Genomic DNA, 22,190 nt, shown 5'->3' with positions numbered 1-22,190 from the left:
ACCGAAATCATTTTATTAAATTTTTTTTTACAACTAACGTACAATAAAACCATTCAAAGCCAATCAAAATCCATCATACATTAGCAAGCATTTAGCTTCAGCTCTTGCATATAATACACAATGGGCCTCATTCAGTTTATTCGACTATGTGTGTGCACAAATTTGCCTTCAAACGTTGTCTCAGTCTTGATTCACCAAAATTTTGGTGCTTGTGAAAAGCTGCATTATATCTCAAGCTATGAGGTTACATTTTAAAGACTAATAAAAGGTCTGTAATCTGCATTAAAGGTGCTTATTGTGTTTGTAAATGGTACACTTTGCCCACTACGTCTTTAACCCTTTATCAAAGCCATATATTGTCTTGGTTTTGACATTGAATCCAATACAAAAAAAATTAATTTTTAATAGTCTTATAATAAACCCCAGTAACTTTCAAAATCACCAGCAATCTAGCCCTTATTGAGATCATTCGAACTACAATTCTGCCACTGAACTGCACTACATTTCCCATCAGGCACTTCACACACACACCAGTTCCGGATCACCCATGATTGCACACACACAGCTGAAGCTGTTGTAAGCACTGATGACCAAGACTACTGTAAATATGCAGCTCTCATTCTCACACACATGGCTGAGTCTTGTTGTTGTTCTCCTTGTTTATTTTTCCCTGTGTGACCCTTGCCTTGTTTACATTGATTGCCGCCTGTATTGACCTCTTTGTCTGTGACCTTTACCATGCTTCTGGATTACCTTTATGCTCCGGTTTGTACCTGTTGACGTCAGAGTTCGGTACGTTTAGCTGTTTTGGATACTGTCTTCTGAACGTTTTTGAACGTTTTTCGTTTTTATAACGTTCATTTGTGTGCTTCTCGAGTCGCTTTCTGTATGTCCAAAACCAAACAATTCAGTAAAAGCAGAATGACCGCGATTTCCGTTTTGGCGCTTTGCTTTCGTGGCTGTCACCTTCCAACAGCCGTACACAAAACAGCAACTCGATGATGCAAGTATACCCGGGTTCAGAAGGGAAAAAAAAGACAGTGTGAACACAAACCAGCCAGGAAGGTGGCAAGGGGGGACAATCAAACTTGGGTTCAGTCCAGGTTGAACCAAGTGTAAAATCACCCTTAATAAAACTGCAACTGGATCTTCAAATCTGTTGTCCAGCATCACTTTACGTTACAGTAACACTCCAGTTTTTTTCAATGAGTGCCCTAAAATAGGTTAAAGGTTATAGCACAAAAACATCAAATATTCAGCTCTAACAAATGTAGACTAGACTGTTTTATCAAATGACAAAATAAAAAAAACTTGATCTGCACAGAGTACAGCCAACAGACAACTAGAGCGTGCATTTTGAACCAAATGAGAGTAAATAATTTATAAGAAAGTTTCTGTAGTCTACATTTATTATTGGAAAAGGCAAACCAGCACTGTAGCAGAGCTTGTTTGCTGCTTTGAATATGAATCACGTTGATCACTTTCATCATTCCAGAGCAAGTTTGTTCTGAAAAGATTTGCGTTGCGGAATGCTCAGATGTTTGCTTTCATCTCTTTAGCTTTTCTTCTTGCGCACTTGTTTGCTAAGATGAACAGCTAATCAGAGTTATCTCTCTCTCTCTATCTCTCTGTTCAAAGAACTGAAAAAGCCAACAACACGGTCTGAATAGTGTCGACAATGTGGAACATGCTGGAAAAACTGAGCCAGTAGATACTTTTTTGGTGGTTTGCTATTTGCTTGTCTTCTGCTTGTTGTGTCACAGTCCTAACACCTCCATGAAATTCAAACTGATTTTTTTTTGGCTTTTATCTTGAATATAAAGGTTATAAATAATTGTGGTTCTTAACTGGTTTGGCCATGGCACTCATAATATGCCATAATCATTAAGCTAAGACTAATTTATAGAGATGAAGGCAAGATTATTAGACCTCTTGTGAAAAATGTATTCTTTTTAAAATAATTCTCAAGCACTGGGAAGACATTTTTAAACACTATTTTTAATAACTCATTTCTAATTACTAATTGCTTTTTCTGTACCATGATGACATTACATAATATTTTGTTCTGCTAATTTGGCAATAAACTAGTATGAGTTTCAGCTTAATGTGCAATTTAACTCTGTTAATTAGGCAAGTTTGACAAGTTTTAATGAATTATATTATTAGACTATTATTTTTTTATCCACTGAATGGATAAAAAAAAATGGTTCAAGTCAACTGTTTGACTCTAGGAGACTTAATTTGTTTTTGGAAAAAGGTTGATTTTACAGAACAAGTCTCCTATAGAGTTAGATAAACTAAATGTGGAATTCATTAACTCAATTTTTTTGTTCTGACGGTGTCATTTTAGCTTAGCTTAGCATAATAATTGAATCGAATTAGACCATTAGCATTTTGTCCAATTAAAATGTAAAAAAATGTTTTGGTAATTTTCCTATTAAAATTTTCCTATTTCGGTGTCACTTTTAGCGTAGCTTAGCATAATTCATTGAATTGAATTAGACCATTAGCATTTTGTTCAATAAGAATGTAAAAAAAAATGTTTTGATAATTTTCCTATTTAAAGCTCGACAGACGAAAAAGGAAAAGTAAGCATTTATGGTCTACTTTGATTCAATTAATTTTGCTAAGCTAAGCTAAGCTAAAAGTAACCATGCCAGAACAAGAAATCGGCTGAATGGATTTAAAATGGTTCAAGTCATCTGTTTAACTCTAGGAGACTTCCAAAATAAGCATTTTTTAAAAGGAAGTGTTCCTTTAAGGATGATATAAAATTCCTCTAATGCTTTCTTTAATTTCTACAGTTACTAGGAAAGACTTCTTTGTTGGAAAACGGGTTAAAAGTCAATCAAAATTTTATGAATGAATGCGTCATGACACATTTGATAAATTACCGACACACTGACTGCAGCATTCACTGAGGAAGCGCATAATGTAACTTCAAAAGGCACCGGCACAGTTATGTACAGTCTGTTACTGTAGGTTTGTAATGTCTGGCTACAGGATCATCATTGTTAGCAGCGGTTGAACTTGAGGTCAGCGTGTCACAGCTGTAAGGAGAGATGTCTCCCATTGCCCTGAAGTTGCATCTTTTCGCTCACACAAGAGCAGCTTTGAATGACGAGAGCGTTTTGTCTGAAAGCCGCCATTGATTGAACTGTCTGAAAGCATTAGGACAGCCAGCTTAGTACTTCTCTTATCTGCACACTTATTAGATCTAATGATGTTTCCTCTCTGGAAAAAATAGGATGAACGAGTATCGAGTCTGATGACTTCATAGGGCATTCATTGATGTCTGCGCTGGCTAATAATGAATAAAGGGATTTTTTTTTCTTCGGAAATAAGAATTGCTGAGGCATTTACACCCCTTGGGTCACAAATCATTGTGACAGTTGGAAAATGGAGACTGAAAACCAGTCACTGACTGAGTGAGTGCACTGTCATTGCAAGCATTCATATAAATCACTGTAGTGTGCAGATCATTGTAAAATTTCACAAACACTTTTCTAACTAATAATCCATGTTGAAATGAAGCAAGTATTACAGAACTTATAAGGTTTGGAATACCTTTTATAATGCTTACAAGTTGTAAAACAACTAACAAGTTTTGCAATACACTGTAAAAATGCTAGATTTCAATTAATCAATTTGTAATCACAGCCATATCACCCTGCATCCCAGGGTTACTCACTGTAGCTAAGTAGTGCTGGTCAGTACCTAGATAAAAGACTGCATGGGAAAACTAGGTTGCTGTTGAAAGTGGTGTTAGTGATGCCAGCAGGGGGTGCTCAAGCCGCAGTCTGTGTGAGTCCTAATGCCCCAATATAGTGAAGGGGACACTATACTGTCAGTAAGCGCTCTCTTTTTGATATACGTTAAGCCGCTGTTTTCACCCTCTGAGGTCATTAAAAATCCCATGGCATTTCTTGTGAAGAGTTGGGGTGTAACCCCGGTGTCCTGGCCAAATTTCTTTCTTCGGCCTTTACCCATCATGGTCTTCTAATCATCTCCATCCACTGAATCGGCTCTATCACTGTCTCTCTACTCCACCTAGCTGGTGTGGTGAGCACACTGGCACTGTTATCCTGTGGCTGCCGTCACATCATCCAAATGGATGCTGCACACTGTTTTTATCATTAATCAAACAACAAAAGGACAAAATCACTCACTGCTCTTGAGTGAAGGACTTTTTTAAAGTAGTTAACAGGGCCGGAGCAAGCTGAACTGGCGATTTAGGCGAACAACGATCACGCTGCACTCGACACGAAAGTGAAAAATAAAGTGACTGATATGCCAATGAAAGTGACGATCCTGAGGGAGAGGGTGGGTGTCGTAGTGAGGACTGGGGGGTTCGCAGATACCACCCTTAAGATTCTGCCACCCTAGGTCTGTCTAGGTCGCATCTATGGATGCGCTGACCCTTGTAGTTAACTCACTAACACCACAGTACATACTAACAGTGTTATTCAGACACCTCACCCCAGAACCTGAGCCCCCCAGTCTCCCGGATTTTTTTGTGTGTGCATGAGTGCATTAAAGCAGTGCAGTTAATCACCAGCTTATATGGCTCCATTCATTACAATGACACATGACACACATTCAGTCTTAATCTACACTGACTCTTCACAGTTTCATCTTTGGGTAGAGAAAATAACACTAACTTTCCCTCACATTTCCAATAATATCCAGTCTTCATGACTCATGACTTCAGGATCTGTTTGTCTTCCCCTTTTCCTTTGCTACTGTGTTTGTGGGCGGGACTGCAGGTTTAAATTTTCCCGGGTTTGCGTGCGCAACAATTGGGCAGGGCGTATGTTTTGTATCCACATCACACCGAAACAGCTAAAGACTTGTTATTAAAACGATTCATTTGAAGCACTATGCGTCGACTCGTTTATAGATGAATCAAGTTTTAAACACTGTGCACTTTCAGATTTAAGCCTTAGCTGGGTATTTCACTTCACTTAGAGCTGTGTTACACACTACTGTACATGGAAGGTCATTTTCAAAAACCCATAATAGGTTTAAAATCCTTTTTTCCTTTTAAATCCTTTAATTCTTTTTCATATGTAAAGATATTTGAGTATTGCTGTACATTTTGCGTGTTTTAAGCAATGTGTAAGCGTTTAAGGAGCACAACCAACGTGCTCTTTGCTGAACAATCTATTTTAGTTTCTCAAAATAGCAACACCCAACAATACACCTTAGCACACCTCTTTTCTAGACCAGAACACCCATGAGTCCACAAAGTGGTGCAAATAGATTTACTATTTAAACAATGTGGCACAAAGCGGGAAAATTACTGTTGCGCTGGTCTGAAAATATGTCGTGTCAAACACGTCTTGCGCCTTATTGCACCGGGGGTATGACAGGGCCCATGAAGTCTCCAAGCATTTGGTGCTGTTATGAACAACTGCCAAAACAATGTGAATATTCTTAAAAAGTGATCTAAAAATAATAAATAATTATTTGCAGTATTTTGTAGTGACAACGGTATCGATATTGTGCATGTTTATCACAACATATTCAATTATTGAATATCATACATCGTTGTTTATGGATTTAGATTTAATTTATAAATCTATTTAGCGTTACCCATCTAAACATAGCTTAATTGCCTTATCTACTGCAAGACCAGTGGTGGATTTGTATAATGCGAGCACTTAACTTTGCAGCAAATGTGATGCTGTCGTTGATATGCAGTATATCATGTGTCCTCAAGCCGTAAAGTGCAGCTGTGAGTGAATGAAGATGAATAAACTGTTGTATCAGACATTCTTCACTAGTGACCTCAGTAAATCAGCTCCGTCTCCTACTGCTGACCATAAGATTTCTCCTATACTCAAGCGTGTGATATTTAATCTGTGTGTCCCGCAGGTAATGATCTGTTCCTGGTAGCCGTTCATGAGCTGGGCCATGCCCTTGGACTGGAACACTCCAATAATCCTTTGGCTATCATGGCGCCTTTCTACCAGTGGATGGACACGGAAAACTTTGAGCTGCCTGAAGATGATCTCCGCGGAGTCCAGCAGATTTACGGTAACCTGATGATTGTGAAGCTCATAACTCATTCATTCATTCATTTTCTTTTCGGCTTAGTCTCTTTATTAATCTGGGGTCGCCACGGACATAGCGCTAAAGTCCAGCATCTTTACATTGGCACACTGACTTGAATAGTGTGGCTAATAGGCGGCGCTATTGACGCATGATCAGGGTCCGTATGCGATATCTAGTGTATATATCTATGAGCAATTAGGTATAAATTAGTAATTAGAAACTAGGGTAACACTTTTTATTTTGATGGTCCGTTTGAGTATTAGTAGACTCTCTGCTTAATTTCTGTTGATATGCTTCTTCAACAGACATTTAACTGACTATAAGAAACTTTGCAACTTACACTAACCCTATATAAATAATTCTGACTTCAACTATACATTCAATGAACTGATTGTATGTTACAATACAGTATGAGTGTGTTATAATGTATTATGAGAGCTAAAATAGTCTAAAGAAGTGTTTAGTCAAAACTATGGCATAGTGTTGAATACATTGATACATTGTGCATTTGTTCAGGTCTGGTGCTTTTCATTTACAAACCCTGTTCATTGTTTGTCTCCTTATCAGCTGCTTTATCATCAGTAAGAGCCAGCAGAAACTGTTTAAAGATTTACAGCTTTATATTTTGTTTTGTTTGCTGTTAGTTTCCTGGTTAATGTGGTTATCATAAACACGTGCTGTTGTAAAAACTTTATTTTGTTTGTTTAAATGCAGTAAGCAGTTTTTTAGGGAGTAGGTCAGTTTACTTTGCCTGGCCATTTTCCTTTGAAATAATCTGGTCTTTGTGGACTCAGTAATGTTTATTTAAGTTTGGCATGAGGGACATAAAGCCGTGAGGGAGCAGTAGAAGCACTTTACATGAAGCTTTGATTGTGACATGGCAGTTTATTTATCGTTTCACTTATTGGCACCATTGTTATTGAGCATACTTTGTTGATCGAATTTATTTTTTAAGTAATGAAAGGAAAGAAATTTGGTAATTTATGACAGTCAAACTTTTTTTTCCCAATTTTTTATTCTTTTATTATTGGTTTTAATAGAATTTTACTATTATGATTACTCATAAACTATAATGACTGTGTATTTTAATGAATACTTTTATTTAAATGTTTGTAATTTAAAGATTTTTAAAGGTTTTATTTAAATTAATTTAAAGATGTTAATTTTAATTTAATTATTTCAAGATATAAAATTTTATTTAATTTAAGGTAAAGATGTACAATTTAATTTACCGATGTACATTTGATTGTATGTAAAGATGTACAATGTAATTTAATTTAAAGATGTACAATTTAATTTAATTTAATTTGAAGATGTACAATTTGATTTAATTTAATGTTAAGATATTAATTTAACTTAATTTAGCTTAATTGAATTTATTTTATTTTAATTTTATTTCAATTTTTATGTACAATTTAATGTAAAGATGTGCAATTTAATTTAATTTAAAGATGTACAATTCGATTTAATTTAATTTATTTTAATTTTAAGATGTACAATTTAATTTCATTTAGCATAATTTAATTTATTTTATTTTTATTTTATTTATTTACAATTTAATTTAAAGATGTACAATTAAATTTAATTTAAAGATCTAAAAAATTAATTTAATTTAATTTAATTTAATTTAATTTAATTTAATTTAATTTAATTTAATTTAATTTAATTTAATTTAATTTAATTTAATTTAATTTAAAGATGTTAAAATTTAATTTAATTTAATTTAATTTAATTTAATTTAATTTAATTTAATTTAATTTAATTTAATTTAATTTAATTTAATTTAATTTAAAAAAAAAAAAATTAAGTTTGCTAGAATGTGACCACAAACCCAGGCATAAGTCTTTATTAAATTGTGAAATTGTGTTGTTGACATTATTAATTGAAGTTCTGATATATTTACTCTAGATATGATCTTTATTTAATATTGTAATGATTTTTGCAATGTAAAAAAATACAATGCATATTTACCTAATGCCAAAAATACACCTGTGCAACTTAGGACTTGCTTTGTGGTCCAGGATCACTAATGCCACATTTTTTATTGCTGCAAAAAGTAATTAGTTATTGTTTGTCCCACTCTTTCTCATAGGACCCCCGAGCAGCTCTCCGACCCAGGCTCTGCCCACTGTGACCCCGCGACGTCCGGCTCATCCAGACCCCAGAGCTCCTAATCCTCCTAAAAGTCCTCCAGGAGCACCTCCTCGCCGGCCGGACAAGCCTCGCACCACTGACCGCCCGGATCACTACGGCCCCAACATCTGTGAGGGCAATTTCGACACTGTCACCATGCTCAGGGGAGAGATGTTTGTTTTTAAGGTGAGACCCTCGCTATCTAAAAACTTGTTTAGTTTTAGACTATTTAAAGCCATATTATGGCATTTTCACCACTAGAGGGTGCGTATTCACAACAAACAAATGTGTAGTTTAAGTTTATGAGAGTGAAATGATGGGAGTTGTGATCTTCATTTCATCCATACTCACAGCTGTGATCGTGTGAAGAAGAAGCAGCACTGTTTTATTAAACTAAATAGATTTTAGGCTTCTGTTTTAATGCTGCTTTATTGAGTGTAATAAAACACACAATAAAATAAAGCTTCTTTATATTATATATTACATGTTTTCGATAATACCAAGCATGAATATCCATATTACACAAAATCTGCAGAGACTCACGTCTGGTCTGAGCCCCTCCCCATTTTTAGTCTATGGTAATCAGTAATTGGCTCCTGTACTAAAAGGCGGGGTTTTACACAATATAGCCATTGATGATTGGCTCCTGTACTAGTAGGCGAGGCTTTATTCACCATATTGACCGTTAAACATTTCCCCATTCAAAAAAATACGATTAACTAGTCTTGTGTATTCTGGAACGTAGGTTTGCACTTGACATTGGTGGGGACGGTTGAATAAAACAATATAATAATAATAGGCCTGTCAAATGGTTAAAAAAATGAACGTAATTAATCAAACATTTTTCTGTAATTAATCATGATTAATGCCATACACAGGCTGTATTTTTTTCTGACAAATTGCTTCAACTGAATTTGGACATGCTACTCTGAGAGATTTGGAGAACTGGCTGGGATCATTTACTTTAACGTTAGCTGTTTATTCTGCAGTTAGTTTTCCGGGCACAGCCTATATCAGTCAGCTATATAGCGAAAGACTGTGTGCGACGAGCATTAACGGCATTATCTTGACGGACTCATTCAATAGCAAACTTGCATTTACAGTTTGTGACTTACACTTTCGTTGAAAAAAAAAGGACTTTATGTCCACCTTTTTTTGCTGCCGTCATCCTCACTTGTGTATCACCCAACACACCATACTCTAGCATGGGATAAAAACAGTCCACTGCATTTGGCGCTGCTTGTATCTAAAGACAGCCACAGCCTCTCACATGATAGCAGGAAAAGGCACAGCCAATCAAAATGTCCAAATCCGTTTTGGGGGGTGGGAGGACTCAAGGAGAGAACGTGATTGAACCATTTCTGCGTGTCTAGGTTGATGTTGACAGCGCAATTTTTTTTAAAATTTATTTATTTATTTTTTAATTTGGATTAAATTATTGATGGGGACATTTCTATGGTCGGTGATATTGGTGGGGACGTGTTGCCTCCGTCCACCCTAAATCTACGCCCCTGTGTGTATTCTATAGTCTTTGGACACGGTCTGTCTCAGTTGTAATTGCTTTCCGGATTTGAACATTCTTTGAAACATTTGGCATAATGCAAGTATATTTGCCAGCACACTGTATAACATTGCTCGAGTAGTTTTTAGATATTCTAATGAACTAATTTGCATACATTTAATTAGTTATGAATAAAAGCCCTCAGATTTGTCTCATTTTAAATTTCATACTGATAATGATTGGTGAGGAATGATGCAGGACAACAACTAAAATGCAAGGTATTGGGATAAATGTTTTTTTTTCTCTCATATTTGTGTCATATGATATAGTTAAGCAATATCACATGAAGAACAAGTACAGTATCACACGAGGGATGTTTATGTCCTGCACAGCACGAGTGCAAACAGGATACTGGAGCTACAGTAAATGATTCAATGAACCAATGAGCTATTCATATACTTCATTGCTGAATACAACAATTTGTTCAAAAGAATCAACTAAATAAATAACTCCGAGGCTGACTGTTTAGATATGTACACTATACCTTCTGGCTGTTTTAGGTTCTTTTTAATTTCATTAATCAAAATAAGTCATATTTTTCTATTAATAACAATGGTTAAAAATATAAAGGGATAGTTTACTAGTTTACTCCCACATTTAATCATCAATCATCATTATCATATTCCTAAAAGTATTTCGTTAAGTAAATGTTTACTAGACACTTTTTAAATTCACAGTAACAGGAATGACTTAAAAGTTTAGTAACACTTTAGTTTGTGACAGTTCACGCTGTTAAGTATTGGCTTATTACTTGGGCCAGATGGAATCTGCCGACATTTTTTTCTATTTCTGCGCAGAATTTTGTTAAAAATCTATTTTATCTGTATTTTAATGCAAATCCAATTAGATCAGACTTAGATTAGACTTTATTTAATAAACAAAGCAAGTCTTATATATGATAAATCTACTGAAAGTGACTTTACAAACTGTATTGTGAATGAACTATATTAACATTTTATATTAGTCAATATTATTACTGAAATTAATTTAAAAACTGAATAAATATAAATTTACACACATTTACAAACGTAAATAAACAGAATCAATGATGGGCCAAAAATCTGCGGAAATCTGCAGAATTCTTTGTGCGCAGATTCCGTGTGGGCCTACTTATTACTTGTGTATCATTAAGATATTAACAATATATTAGTAGCTATAAAGTATTTTGCATCCCTATATTCAAAACCTAAACCCTACTACTACTATAATAACTATTAATAAGCAGATAATGAGCAGGTTGTTGAGCTAAAAGTCTTAGTTAATTGTTTGTTGATATCATGAATTGTGACTTAAAAATAAAGTGTTAATTGGGGATAATTTCTCAGTCAAACAGAATTCCCACAGGTCATGAAATTTTTGGAATATCATAGAACTTTAAAAGGTTCATTCGAGATATTTCAGATTTTATTTCATGGAAAGTCATGGAATATAATGGATTTTCATTTGCTGTTTTAAATGTTTGTTTCCATTTAAAGATTTTTTTTTGCATTGTTTTTACATGGTTTGGTTTCGTATAGTTTTTCAGCTCTATTTTATTCCTTACATGCAATCATTTAAGTCAAATGCAGTTACCAGACTGTACCTGTTAATTAAGGCTAACATATCTGGATAATACTCAATTTAACACTTTGGCTTAAAAATGAACAGTTTAAAAAAACCTAAAAAGCTTGACTGGGTGTGAAAAAGCAAAATTTTTAACTTTTAAAAGCTTTCAAGCTATCGAATATGGGAAAAGGAGCACTTATCAGCCATGCAAACATTAACTAATGATGACTGATAACAAAGAGTTGGATCCAAATGCAGCTTTATTAAAGAGTAGTCTGGCAGGCAAGGGTAATACTGGAGCAAATGGTAGCATAAGGGGATTAAACAAAAAGAGTAGTCATTGTAACGGGTAAAGAGGTTGAAGCAAGCATCAAAGCAAACCTAAACAGTAAACAAACAAGAGGACAAACACATGGCGATAGGTTATATGCTGAAGGTTGCCTTAAGGATTTTTTATTTGTCAGTAACTTGGGTTAAGCACTTCCGGTAAACTGTATGCCATTGCAAAATCGGCACATTTAAGATATGTTTTCTTTAAAGATCAGCAATCTCCACTGGCTAAGTGATATCCGTTATAAAGTGGGTCTTAGATTGTACAAGAAGCACCGCATTAAATTACATTTTCCCCCGCCATGTCTTTATAATATGAGCATTTATTTTACTCCAGTACATTCAATGGAGCTTCTGCGCTAGCCTGCCGATTCTGATGGGTGCGTGCGAGTAAACATTTTTTTCTATTGTTTTACGCTTGAGCAACTAAATGAATACCAAAGTCTATTTAACTGATTGTATTTTCATTTCATTACAACATCGATGCTGTAAACCGAACTGTATAAAATGGAAAAAAGTCTCAAAAACCGGTCACCGGAAGTTTATCAGTATGGGAAGAAACACAAGCTCCGCATATACCCTATACAACACAGGAAAACTCTTCGCAGTTCTCACTACAGATAACAAGACTCCACCCTGGAAGTGTGTGTGAATGGTGTCTGCATAGCCAAGAGGTGCCCAAGCTTAGTCCTCGAGGGCCGATGTCCTGCAGATATTAGCTCTAACTTATCTCAACACATCTGCGGATATGTTTCTAGACAGCCTAGTAAGTGATTGATGTGTCTGGTTGGGTTGGAACTAAACTTTGCAGGACACCAGTCCCACAGGAGTTTGGGCACCCCTGATATAGCCCATGTAATTGGTGGTGATGAACAGTAGCTGTGTTTATGTAATCAGGAGGTGAGCTGAAACTGGTGTGTGACTGCAAGGCACAATGGGATATGTAGTTCGGATCAGTGGCAAATGTGATATGATTTGTCACACTCTAGAGGGTATTCAGCTTGGTGACCATGACAATAACTATCTATTGTTGCTCTTATAGTGATTATTCAAGTCCTGCAAAATCATATTTAAGCTAAGCCATTTTAATATTATGTAAGTACAGTTGAAGTCAGAATTATTAGCCCCCTTTTGATTTTTTATTCTTTTTTAAATATTTCCCAAATTATTTTTTAACAGAGCAAGGAAATTTTCACAGTATGTCTGATAATATTTTTTCTTCTGGAGAAAGTCTTATTTGTTTTATTTTGGCTAGAATAAAAGCAGTTATTATAAAAAAAAAAACATGTTTATGTCAAAATTATTAGCCCCTTTAAGCTAATTTTTTTATCGATAATCTACAAAGCAAACCATCATTATACAATAACTTGTCTAATTACCCTAACCTGCCTAGTTAACCTTATTAACCTAGTTAAGCCTTTAAATGTCACTTTAAGCTAAGCTAAAAAATAAACAGTGGCGCTAATAATTCAAGGGGGGGGGGCTAATAATTCTGACTTCAACTATACAATCGCGGCCTCTTTTTATGTTCATTAAATCTCAAGAAAATTCAGCTTTTTAGTCAGTAAACGTCAGATATTTGATATTTGATTTAATATTTAGGGAACCCTGGTCAAATTTAATACATTTTTCATTTAATTGATAAATCATTATTTTAATGTATTGGTGGTCCTATTTTGTAGCAATGGAAGCTGCTATCTGCTAATGTTTGTGTGAAATATGTGCCCAACATGTTTTTGATAGGCTTCGTTGGATTCACTCCACCACTGAATTGTGAAAAAAACCAAGTTGAGTTCCAGATGAAAGCTCTGACACACAGGTGAAGGCCTGCTGTGCTCGGCCTGCTCTCAATCAGACTTTGTTGGGCAATGGGCCGTAAAAACCCCAGCGCTGCTCTTTGTTACGGTGCAGAGCTCCATAAAGAGGAAAGGAGTCGTGTTTTTGAGTCTGGAGTTGATCAAGAGATTCCTCAGACTTCATCTCCTTTTGCCGAGTTGCGGTTTTGTGGTCGGGTCACGTCATGTGATTTTCTGTTGGATAAAAGAAGTGCTCTCTGGGGCGGAGGATCTTTAGTGCCTGAAAAACACAACCGCATCATATGATCTTTCACTTTCTGTCCATTAGATGAAGTGGTTGCATTATTTTGCTTTAGTCTTGCTGGTGAAAATCAAGTAAGGAATTTATGGAATATGGAAGACTGAAGAGATATTCACACAGTAAATGGAAATGCGTGACTAAACAATTTTTATGCATGAAAACAAAACCTAATGATGTCATTTGGGAAACATGACAGTGCTGTGGTTAGCCATGTGGATGGAATTAATAGTATCAGAACTGAATCGTTTTTTTTCCTTCCAGAAAGCTGTTTTGGTGTTATTAATTTAAAGTTACAATTGTAATTTTCTTTTCTCTTTAAAATTTGTATTTTTTTATATCGAATATATCATTTAGGCTGGTAGAATAGTCATTCATTCATTTTCCTTCAGCTTAGTCCCTTTCCTGCAGGCACAGGACGTCAACATGACGTCATGTTGACGTTGTACCCCAACGTACCCCACTGTCGTGGGGACATTGGATTTAGTTTGAAAATAAAAATTGGGTTGACGTCAGAACTCAATGTCAGGCCCACGTCAATGTTCAACTTCCAACCTAAAATCAACCAAATATCAACGTCTAATCATGTTACATCTTGACGTTGTGTGGACGTTACCACTATGACATCTATCAGATGTTGGATTTTAGTCACTTTTCAACACAACCTAAAATCTACCAAGTATTAACGTCTAATCATGTTACACCTTGACGTTGTGTGGACGTTACCACTATGACATCTATCAGATGTTGGATTTTAGTCACTTTCCAACACAACCTAAAATCAACCAAATATCAACGGAATTTGATGTCATTATTGGACATCAAAATAAAGTTGTCCTTAGACGCTGGCTAGGCATTGAGTTTTGGTCACCTGACGTCATGACCTAAATCTAACCTAATATTAATGTCTTATGATGTGTGCCTGCGGGGTTTATTCATCAGGGGACACCACAGCGGAATGAACCGGCAACTTATCCAGCATATGTTTTACACAGTGGATGCCCTTTCAGCTGCATCCCAGGACAGGGAAAAACATCCATAAACACTCATTCACACACATACACTACGACCAGTTTAGTTTGTTCAATTCACCTACAGCTCATGTCTTTAGACTGTGGGGGAAACTGGAACCAGTGATCTTCTTGATGTGAGCCAATAAATTAATACACTAAAATGAACCTTAATATAAGTTGTCACAGTGGCGCAGTGAGTAGCACGATCGCCTCACAGCAAGAAGGTCACTTGTTTTTTGCCTCGGGTGGGTCAGTTGACATTTCTGTATAGAGTTTGCATGTTCTTCCCGTGTTCGCATGAGTTTCCTTCGGGTGCTCCAGTTTCCCCCACAGTCCAACATATGCTGGATAAGTTGGCTGTTCATTCCGCTAATAAATAAAGGTACTAAGCTGAAAAGTAAATGAATGAATGAATGCATTAATGAATGAATGAATAAATAATTCTAAATCTTGAAAAGTTATGGTGTTTTTATCAATGAATAATTGAAGAAAAAAAAAACATTTATTTGAAATAAAATTGACATTATAAATGTGTAAAACTATTATTTAAGGAGTTTAATGTCACTTTTGATCATTTAGATGTATCATTGCTAAACAAACAATTTTATTATCTTTTGCATGGAAACATATGGCAATATCCACAAACAAAAAAATACTATGCAGCGATAACTATTATAACCTTGCCACAGCACATTTGTACTAATGATGACAACTTTCTGTAGACTCATTCTGAAAATGTAGCCCTGTATACATTTCTGGAGATCATGAATTGTGTAGCCAGAAGTACGTATGGCTGCATTTCATCTTTAAAACGAATGCTTCGGGGCGGTTTGATGCCATTCCTTTTCACGCTTACCAGCTGATTGCTTACCTCCATGTGGATGACTTTTCTGCTGTTACCAGTTTGTCTGGTAGCTCGACATGTACGTCGACGGACTTGAGACATTATTTACTTTTCATTCATAACCGAGTAAATAACAGGGTGAGAATGTGGTCATATCAGAAAATGTGGTACAAAATCAGGTGGCTTTTTTTTCTGGATTGCTTTTTAAAACACTGCGTTTGGGCTTAGGAAAGTGGGTGGGCGCTGGTCAATCGGTGCTTTTTAAAACACTATCGGTTGGGTTTAGGGGTCAGTCAGTAAATCATTCCGTCGCGATCGGCCTGTGGTGGATTTACACGGGAACAGCAGGCGCAAGTGGCAATCACGAGAGAGATTTGACGTCCTGGGACATATTTTGCTCTCTTTAGAAATGTATATTGGGTACTTAATCAGAATGAGCCTGAGTTGAATGGTAAGCAAGGGGAAAGGTTATTTAAGTAAATCTGAATGTGTTTTTCCAACAGGTGTTACTGTTTAACAGATCTCAGTAGTTACTGTAAGTTATCCATTAGACAGCAATCAAATGCCCTTGAGTGAAGGGCCACCCTGCAGGATTTTACAGTACATGAACTGTGTACAGTATAAAAGGCCAGGATTGGGCCTTCCTCTCTGTAAAAAAAAAAAAAAAACATACAAGTTTCTTCATGACTGTTTTCATTTATGTAAAAACAAGGTGTGTGCTACATTCTCTTTCAATGTGTGTGTGTAGTGCTTTTCTTGAAGAGTGTGTAGGTAGAAAGTGGGATAAATTTAGAGTGTGCTGGCCACAGAATCAGCTCTGGTTTTAATTTGGGCTTGGTTTGGAACACTCAGCCAGACTGAGTGTAGAGGATACACTGTGTGTGTGTGTGTGTGTGTGTGTGTGTGTGTGTGTGTGTGTGTGTGTGTGTGTGTGTGCGTGCGTGCGTGCGTGCGTGCGTGCGTGCGTGCGTGCGTGCGTGTGTGTGTGTGTGCAAACATACATAAAATACACGATCAGATGGAAGAATGGCGAAAGTATGGAAAAGTAAAGAGATCAGCATAACAAAGATCAGAATAATCAATGCCATCATTTTCCCAATCTCCATGTATGCATGTGAGAGCTGGATACTCAAGAAAAAAAGACAGAAGGAAGATCGATGCTTTCGAATTGTGAGGCGAATGATGCACATCCCATGGACGGCGAGGATCACAAACAAAACGATCCTGGAGCGTGTCAAACAAAATATACCACTAGAGGGCAAAATCACCAAGCAGCGGCTCTCGTTCTTTTCAATATCATGCGAGCCAACTTCATGGAAACAGCTTTAATGCTCGGTGCAGTGAGTGGATCGAGAAGAAAAGAGCGTCAGAGAACACGATGGCTGGACACAAGCAAGACTGACACGAACTTGAACATGGAACAACTGAAAGAAGCAGTCAGAAATAGGAAAGCGTGGCAAATCACGATCTATAAAGTAAATCTTCACAAAAAAATATGAAACTGCAGTTCTGTTTTCAGCATTGATGATGTGAGAAATGTTTTTTGGGCATCAGATCATCATATTAAAATGATTTAAGACCATGTGATACTGAAGATTGGCATAAGCAGGGGGTGCTCAATATTAATATATATATTTTATATATATATATATATATATATATATATATATATATATATATATATATATATATATATATATATATATAAGTCCTAATGCCCCAGTAAAAAGTGAAGGGGACACTATACTGTCAGTGAGCACCGTCTTTCGGATGAGACGTTAAACCGAGGTCCTGATGCTCTGTGGTCATTAAAAAGTCCCATGGCACTTCTCGTAAAGAGTAGGGGTGTAACCTAAAGTCCCTCAATCAGCCTTTACGATCATGGCCTCCCAATCATTCCCATCCACCGAATTGGCTGTCTCTTCACTCCACCAATAGCTGCTGTGTGGTAAGCGCATTGGCACCGTTGTCCTGTGGCTGTCCTGGATGCTGCACACTGGTTATTTTACATTTGAATATGTACCTTAAATATATACATCATACATTATAATACATTAAATTAAATTTTGTGTATTTAAAAAAATTACATTTTAACTAAATCTCGGATTGAGATCTGGTGACTGTGGAAGCCATTTGAGTGCAGTGAACTTATTGTCATGATCAAGAAACCAGTCTGAGATGATTCGCGCTTAATGACGTGGCGTGTTATCCTGCTGGAAGTAGCCATCAGAAGATGGGTACACTGTTGTCATAAGTGAAGTTTATTCATAAACTAATTTCCAGAGGATCACATGCTTATGATTTATTACGGCCGGTCCCGTATTTGCTAATCACTATCTTCCAATCAAATAAGCCCTAAGCTACTATAAATAACTACAGTTTTCAGTTCATTTTATCTTCGTTTGGAAGAAACAAAGGCTCCCCTCTCGCTCTGCCAACAGGAGGAAGCCCCGGGCTCGAGGATCCCTTGAGCTTAGGGCTCTGTCCCGGGACAGCATGCCAAACAAGCTTTTATAAATCATCAGCTAAGTGTGAACTCTTGAAATGGGTGGACATGCAGCATCAATACTCAAGTAGGCTGTGGCGTTGACATGATGCTCAATTGGTACTAATAAGCTCAAAGTGTGCAGAGAAAATATCGCTTACACCATTACACCACCACCACCAGCCTGAACCGTTGATACAAGGCAGGATGGATCCATGCTTTCATGGTGTTGATGAATGTCCCAGCAGAAATTGAGACTCATCAAACCACGCAACGCTTTTCCAATCTTCTATTGTCCTATTCTGGTGAGCCTGTTCGATTTGTAGCCTCAGTTTCGCGTTCTTAGCTGAAAGGAGTGGCACCCGGTGTGGTCTTTTGCTGCTGTAGCCCATCTGCCTCAAGGTTTGATGTGTTGTGCATTCAGAGATGCTCTTCTACACACCTCGGTTGTAACAACTGGTTATTTGAGTTACAGTTGCCTTTGATCAGCTCGAGTTAAATACATATAATGCATCTATTCAAATTTAAAGTCATTGGTCTTAGAGGATTGAAACTACACAAAGGCAAGTAATTAATAATCGAGTTTTCATTTTTTGGTGAGCTAACCCTTAAAAAACTGTAATCTGATTATCTTTCAGTTAATTGTTGATGGTTAGGAGAATGTTTAGGGAAGTTTGTAAGCTTAGAAGTCTAGAGAAAAACCTTTTTTTTGTCTGGAGGAGCACCAGAAACCCTCATAATCTTGGCAGTACACATATCAGCTGAGGGTTGAGAGACTGCTAATAAACCTGAGCACCGTTAGGACAGAAATACACACGCATCATCGTCCAGTCGCTGATTCATCTCATATTGTCTCCTCAGGGTCGCTGGTTCTGGAGAGTGCGGAGGAACAGAGTGCTGGATAATTACCCCATGCCTATCGGACACTTCTGGAGGGGTCTGCCAGGAGACATCGACGCCGCATATGAGAGGCATGATGGGCGATTTGTGTTTTTCAAAGGTATTCCCCCTTTCTGACTGCACTTGAAAACTGATATAGCTCAGTGCTGCTAAAAGTTAATATAGACCATAAAAATGTTATATCCGCGAGAGGAATTATTACCCAGGCTGGCAGCGTTACATCACGTTGAAGTGCTTTTTACATTAGAACAAGCCATCTATTTCCACGTTTGTCATTTAGTACAGGAAGCGTCCTTGATTTCCCTCAGCCGCTAATGTGCTAGTCTGATGGATTTTACAGGTAGGGTTTCAATGACATGGCTTTTTTGGGTTTATATATGGATTTAAGGTGAATGGAGCATTTAATTTGAAGCTGTATAGTTCTGAAGATTGACTATAAATTTTGAGAAGAAGCAAATCCCAGTAAATACCTAAACTGTTATAAATAGGTTCTTATTTCGAAGACATGATTAGATTCTGCTTACGAAAACATGTAAATAACCTAATGGCTGCAAATATAATTAAAATAATATGACGTAAGCCATTCTACTTACACTCACCGGCCACTTCATTTGCACATCCATGATGCAAATCTCCCATTCCACCACATCCCCAAAGTGCTCAATTGGATTGAGTTCTGGTGACTTTGGAGGCCATTTAAGTACAGTGAACTCATTGTCATGTTCAAGAAACCAGTATGAGATGATTTGTGCTTTATGACATGGGCGTTATCCTGCTGGAAGTAGCCTTCAGAAGATGGGTACACTGTTGTCATAAAGGGATGGACATGGTCAGCAACAATACTCAGGTAGGCTGTGGCATTGACATGATGCTCGATTGGTAATAATGGGTCCAAAGTGTGCCAAGAAAATATTCCCCACACCATTACACCACCACCATTAGCCTGAATCATTGATATAAGGTGGGATGGATCCATGCTTTCTTGTTGTTGACTGCAAATTCTGGCCCTACCATAAGAAAGTCCCAGCAGAAACTGAGACTCATCAGACCAGGCAACGTATATCCAATCTTCTATTGTCCAATTTTGGTGAGCCTGTGTGAATTGTAGCTTCAGTTTCCTGTTCTTAGCTGACAAGAGTGGCACCCGGTGTGGTCTTCTGCTGCTGTAGCCCATCTGCCTCAAGGTTTGATGTGTTGTGCATTCAGAGATGCTATTCGGCGTACCTCGATTGTGGTTGTTTGAGTTACTGTTGCCTTTCTATCAGCTGGAACCAGTCTGGCCATTCTCCTCTGACCTCCCTGCCGCTCACTGAATATTTTTTCTTTTTCAGACCATTCTCTGTAAACCCCAGAGATGGTTCTGCTCGAAAATCCAGTAGTTCAGCAGTTTGTGAAATACTTAAACCAGCCCGTCTGGCATCAACAACCATGCCATGTTCAAAGTTACTTTAAAGCTCAAAAGACTATGATCTATCCACATGGTTAATCAGCTATAGATCCCATAAGAGCAGCGGCCGGAAAATAACAAGAATTATTTATATTACTTATTAAATTTTGCATTAAATGTATTAGATTAACATCTACCCCTACCCCAACCCTAAACCCAACCGTCAAAGTAATATAAAAACAAATCTACATCTAGAGTCTTCTCTATTAGTATAACTGATTAACCATGTGGATGGATCATTACAGCTTTCTGAGCCAACCAGTATGGGCAGAAGGCCCTTACTGGCCCATGTCTATCAGCTGATAACCACTGACAAAGCTTATTCAATAGAGTGATAACATTCAAAGCAGGTGGTAAAGCTTACCAAATAATAATAATAATAATAATAATAATAATAATAATAAATGCACGACAAGGAAGCAGAAGACAATCACACCAAAACTTTAAACCTACACAAAAGTATATAAGGAAGCTAAATCCCCTTTGAATTGGACAACTGTTGGCACGGTAAGCTTTAAATTAGATAAAAACCCTGTTGTGTGTTGACACATGACAACTAAGCTGAATAAGTTATGGGTTCATGCGGTTTTCTTTACTCCACTGCCGCTATAGAAACGCCATCCTGTTTTCATTTTTCTGATTGGTCCAAGCCAGTCACGTGATTCACTTATAGCAATCTTACTGGAGAATCTCAAAAACTTGCAGATGACTAGTCTAAGGGATCCTTATTCACTTTTGCTGACCATTCTTCAATCAAACTAAAAGTAGCATAATTGCTCTAAAAGTTACCCCATGTATCATCACTTTAACACATTCATCAATTTGACAACAAATATGTAGGCAAATTCTCACAAAACATGCTAACACAGACACAGAAATGGGTCAAGGGACCCCCAAAAGTGACAAACCTTGCTGTTTCCTGTTTACAGTCTGTAGTGTTGTCAGCAACCTGCAACAAGAAACCGTACGACCAGGAACTTAAAATTTAAAAAAAAACTCACCTCTCAGATCTCCAACAACACATCTGACTCTAAACAGGAACCAGCTAGATTTGTACATTTTTGGGGTCTCCGCTACATTTCTGCTGTGGCCTGTGCTCTTTGTAGTGTTTTTTTTAACTTGCAACGCGTTTGAGCTCTCTCGGCCACCATATGAACTTCTGAAAAACTACTGATTAATATCTAATATTTTAATAGTGAGAGTTTCTGTGGAGGTGAATGCATATTTGTTGCACTTGAGGAAAGCTTGCTCCCACGAAGCCCATGTAGGGCAAGTGATGTCATTGGCAAGGCCCTTTTCAATTTGGATTTGTGCCATTGGAGAAAACCGAGCCACCAAAAATCTTGGGGAGCAACATCTGTTCTTTGTGAGGCGAGGCCATTGCGTCAGCTAGCGGTTCTACCAGATGCGAACAGCAATGGTTGGACTTGGAAAAGGGCCCACTGATTCAAAAGGGTCTATGAGGATGGTGCCTCGGTGTCTGCCATTCTGTAAAATATTAAAATCTCTCAAGCTTATCTCAATGTTCCTGCAACAGCTCCATGCAATGGAGAAATATTTCGGAAGTCGAACCAAACCCACATTGTTGGTGCATCATTTGCAGTGTTGTAGTGTGTTATAATAAAGAATAAACACAAACCTGTGGTTCAGGGCTGGAGATTCTGTGACTGTGTTAAAGGTTGGAAAGTCCCTGTACGTGCACCATGAAATCTTGTTACCCACCGGCCTCCCACTTCTTGTCTTTTCTACTTCCTTACCATTGTTTTCAACCTCTGCTCACT

At 37.2% G+C, this 22,190-nt stretch overlaps 1 protein-coding gene across 1 annotated transcript in view; it reads left to right on the top strand.

The window, feature by feature from the left end:
• Positions 1 to 22,190, top strand: part of mmp15b (matrix metallopeptidase 15b) — a 75,543-nt gene that overhangs the window by 40,506 nt on the left and 12,847 nt on the right. The window contains exons 5-7 of the mRNA XM_021467433.2: positions 5,878 to 6,039; positions 8,150 to 8,376; positions 18,924 to 19,062. Coding sequence (XP_021323108.1) covers positions 5,878 to 6,039; positions 8,150 to 8,376; positions 18,924 to 19,062 — 528 coding nt within the window. The remainder of the gene's footprint in view (positions 1 to 5,877; positions 6,040 to 8,149; positions 8,377 to 18,923; positions 19,063 to 22,190) is intronic.

Source organism: Danio rerio, chromosome 7 (genome assembly GCF_049306965.1).
Source record: "Danio rerio strain Tuebingen ecotype United States chromosome 7, GRCz12tu, whole genome shotgun sequence".
In the NCBI taxonomy this organism is placed as follows: Eukaryota; Metazoa; Chordata; class Actinopteri; order Cypriniformes; family Danionidae; genus Danio; species Danio rerio.
Note: the sequence above shows the minus strand (reverse complement) of the source record. Positions and strands in the feature narration are given on the sequence as shown.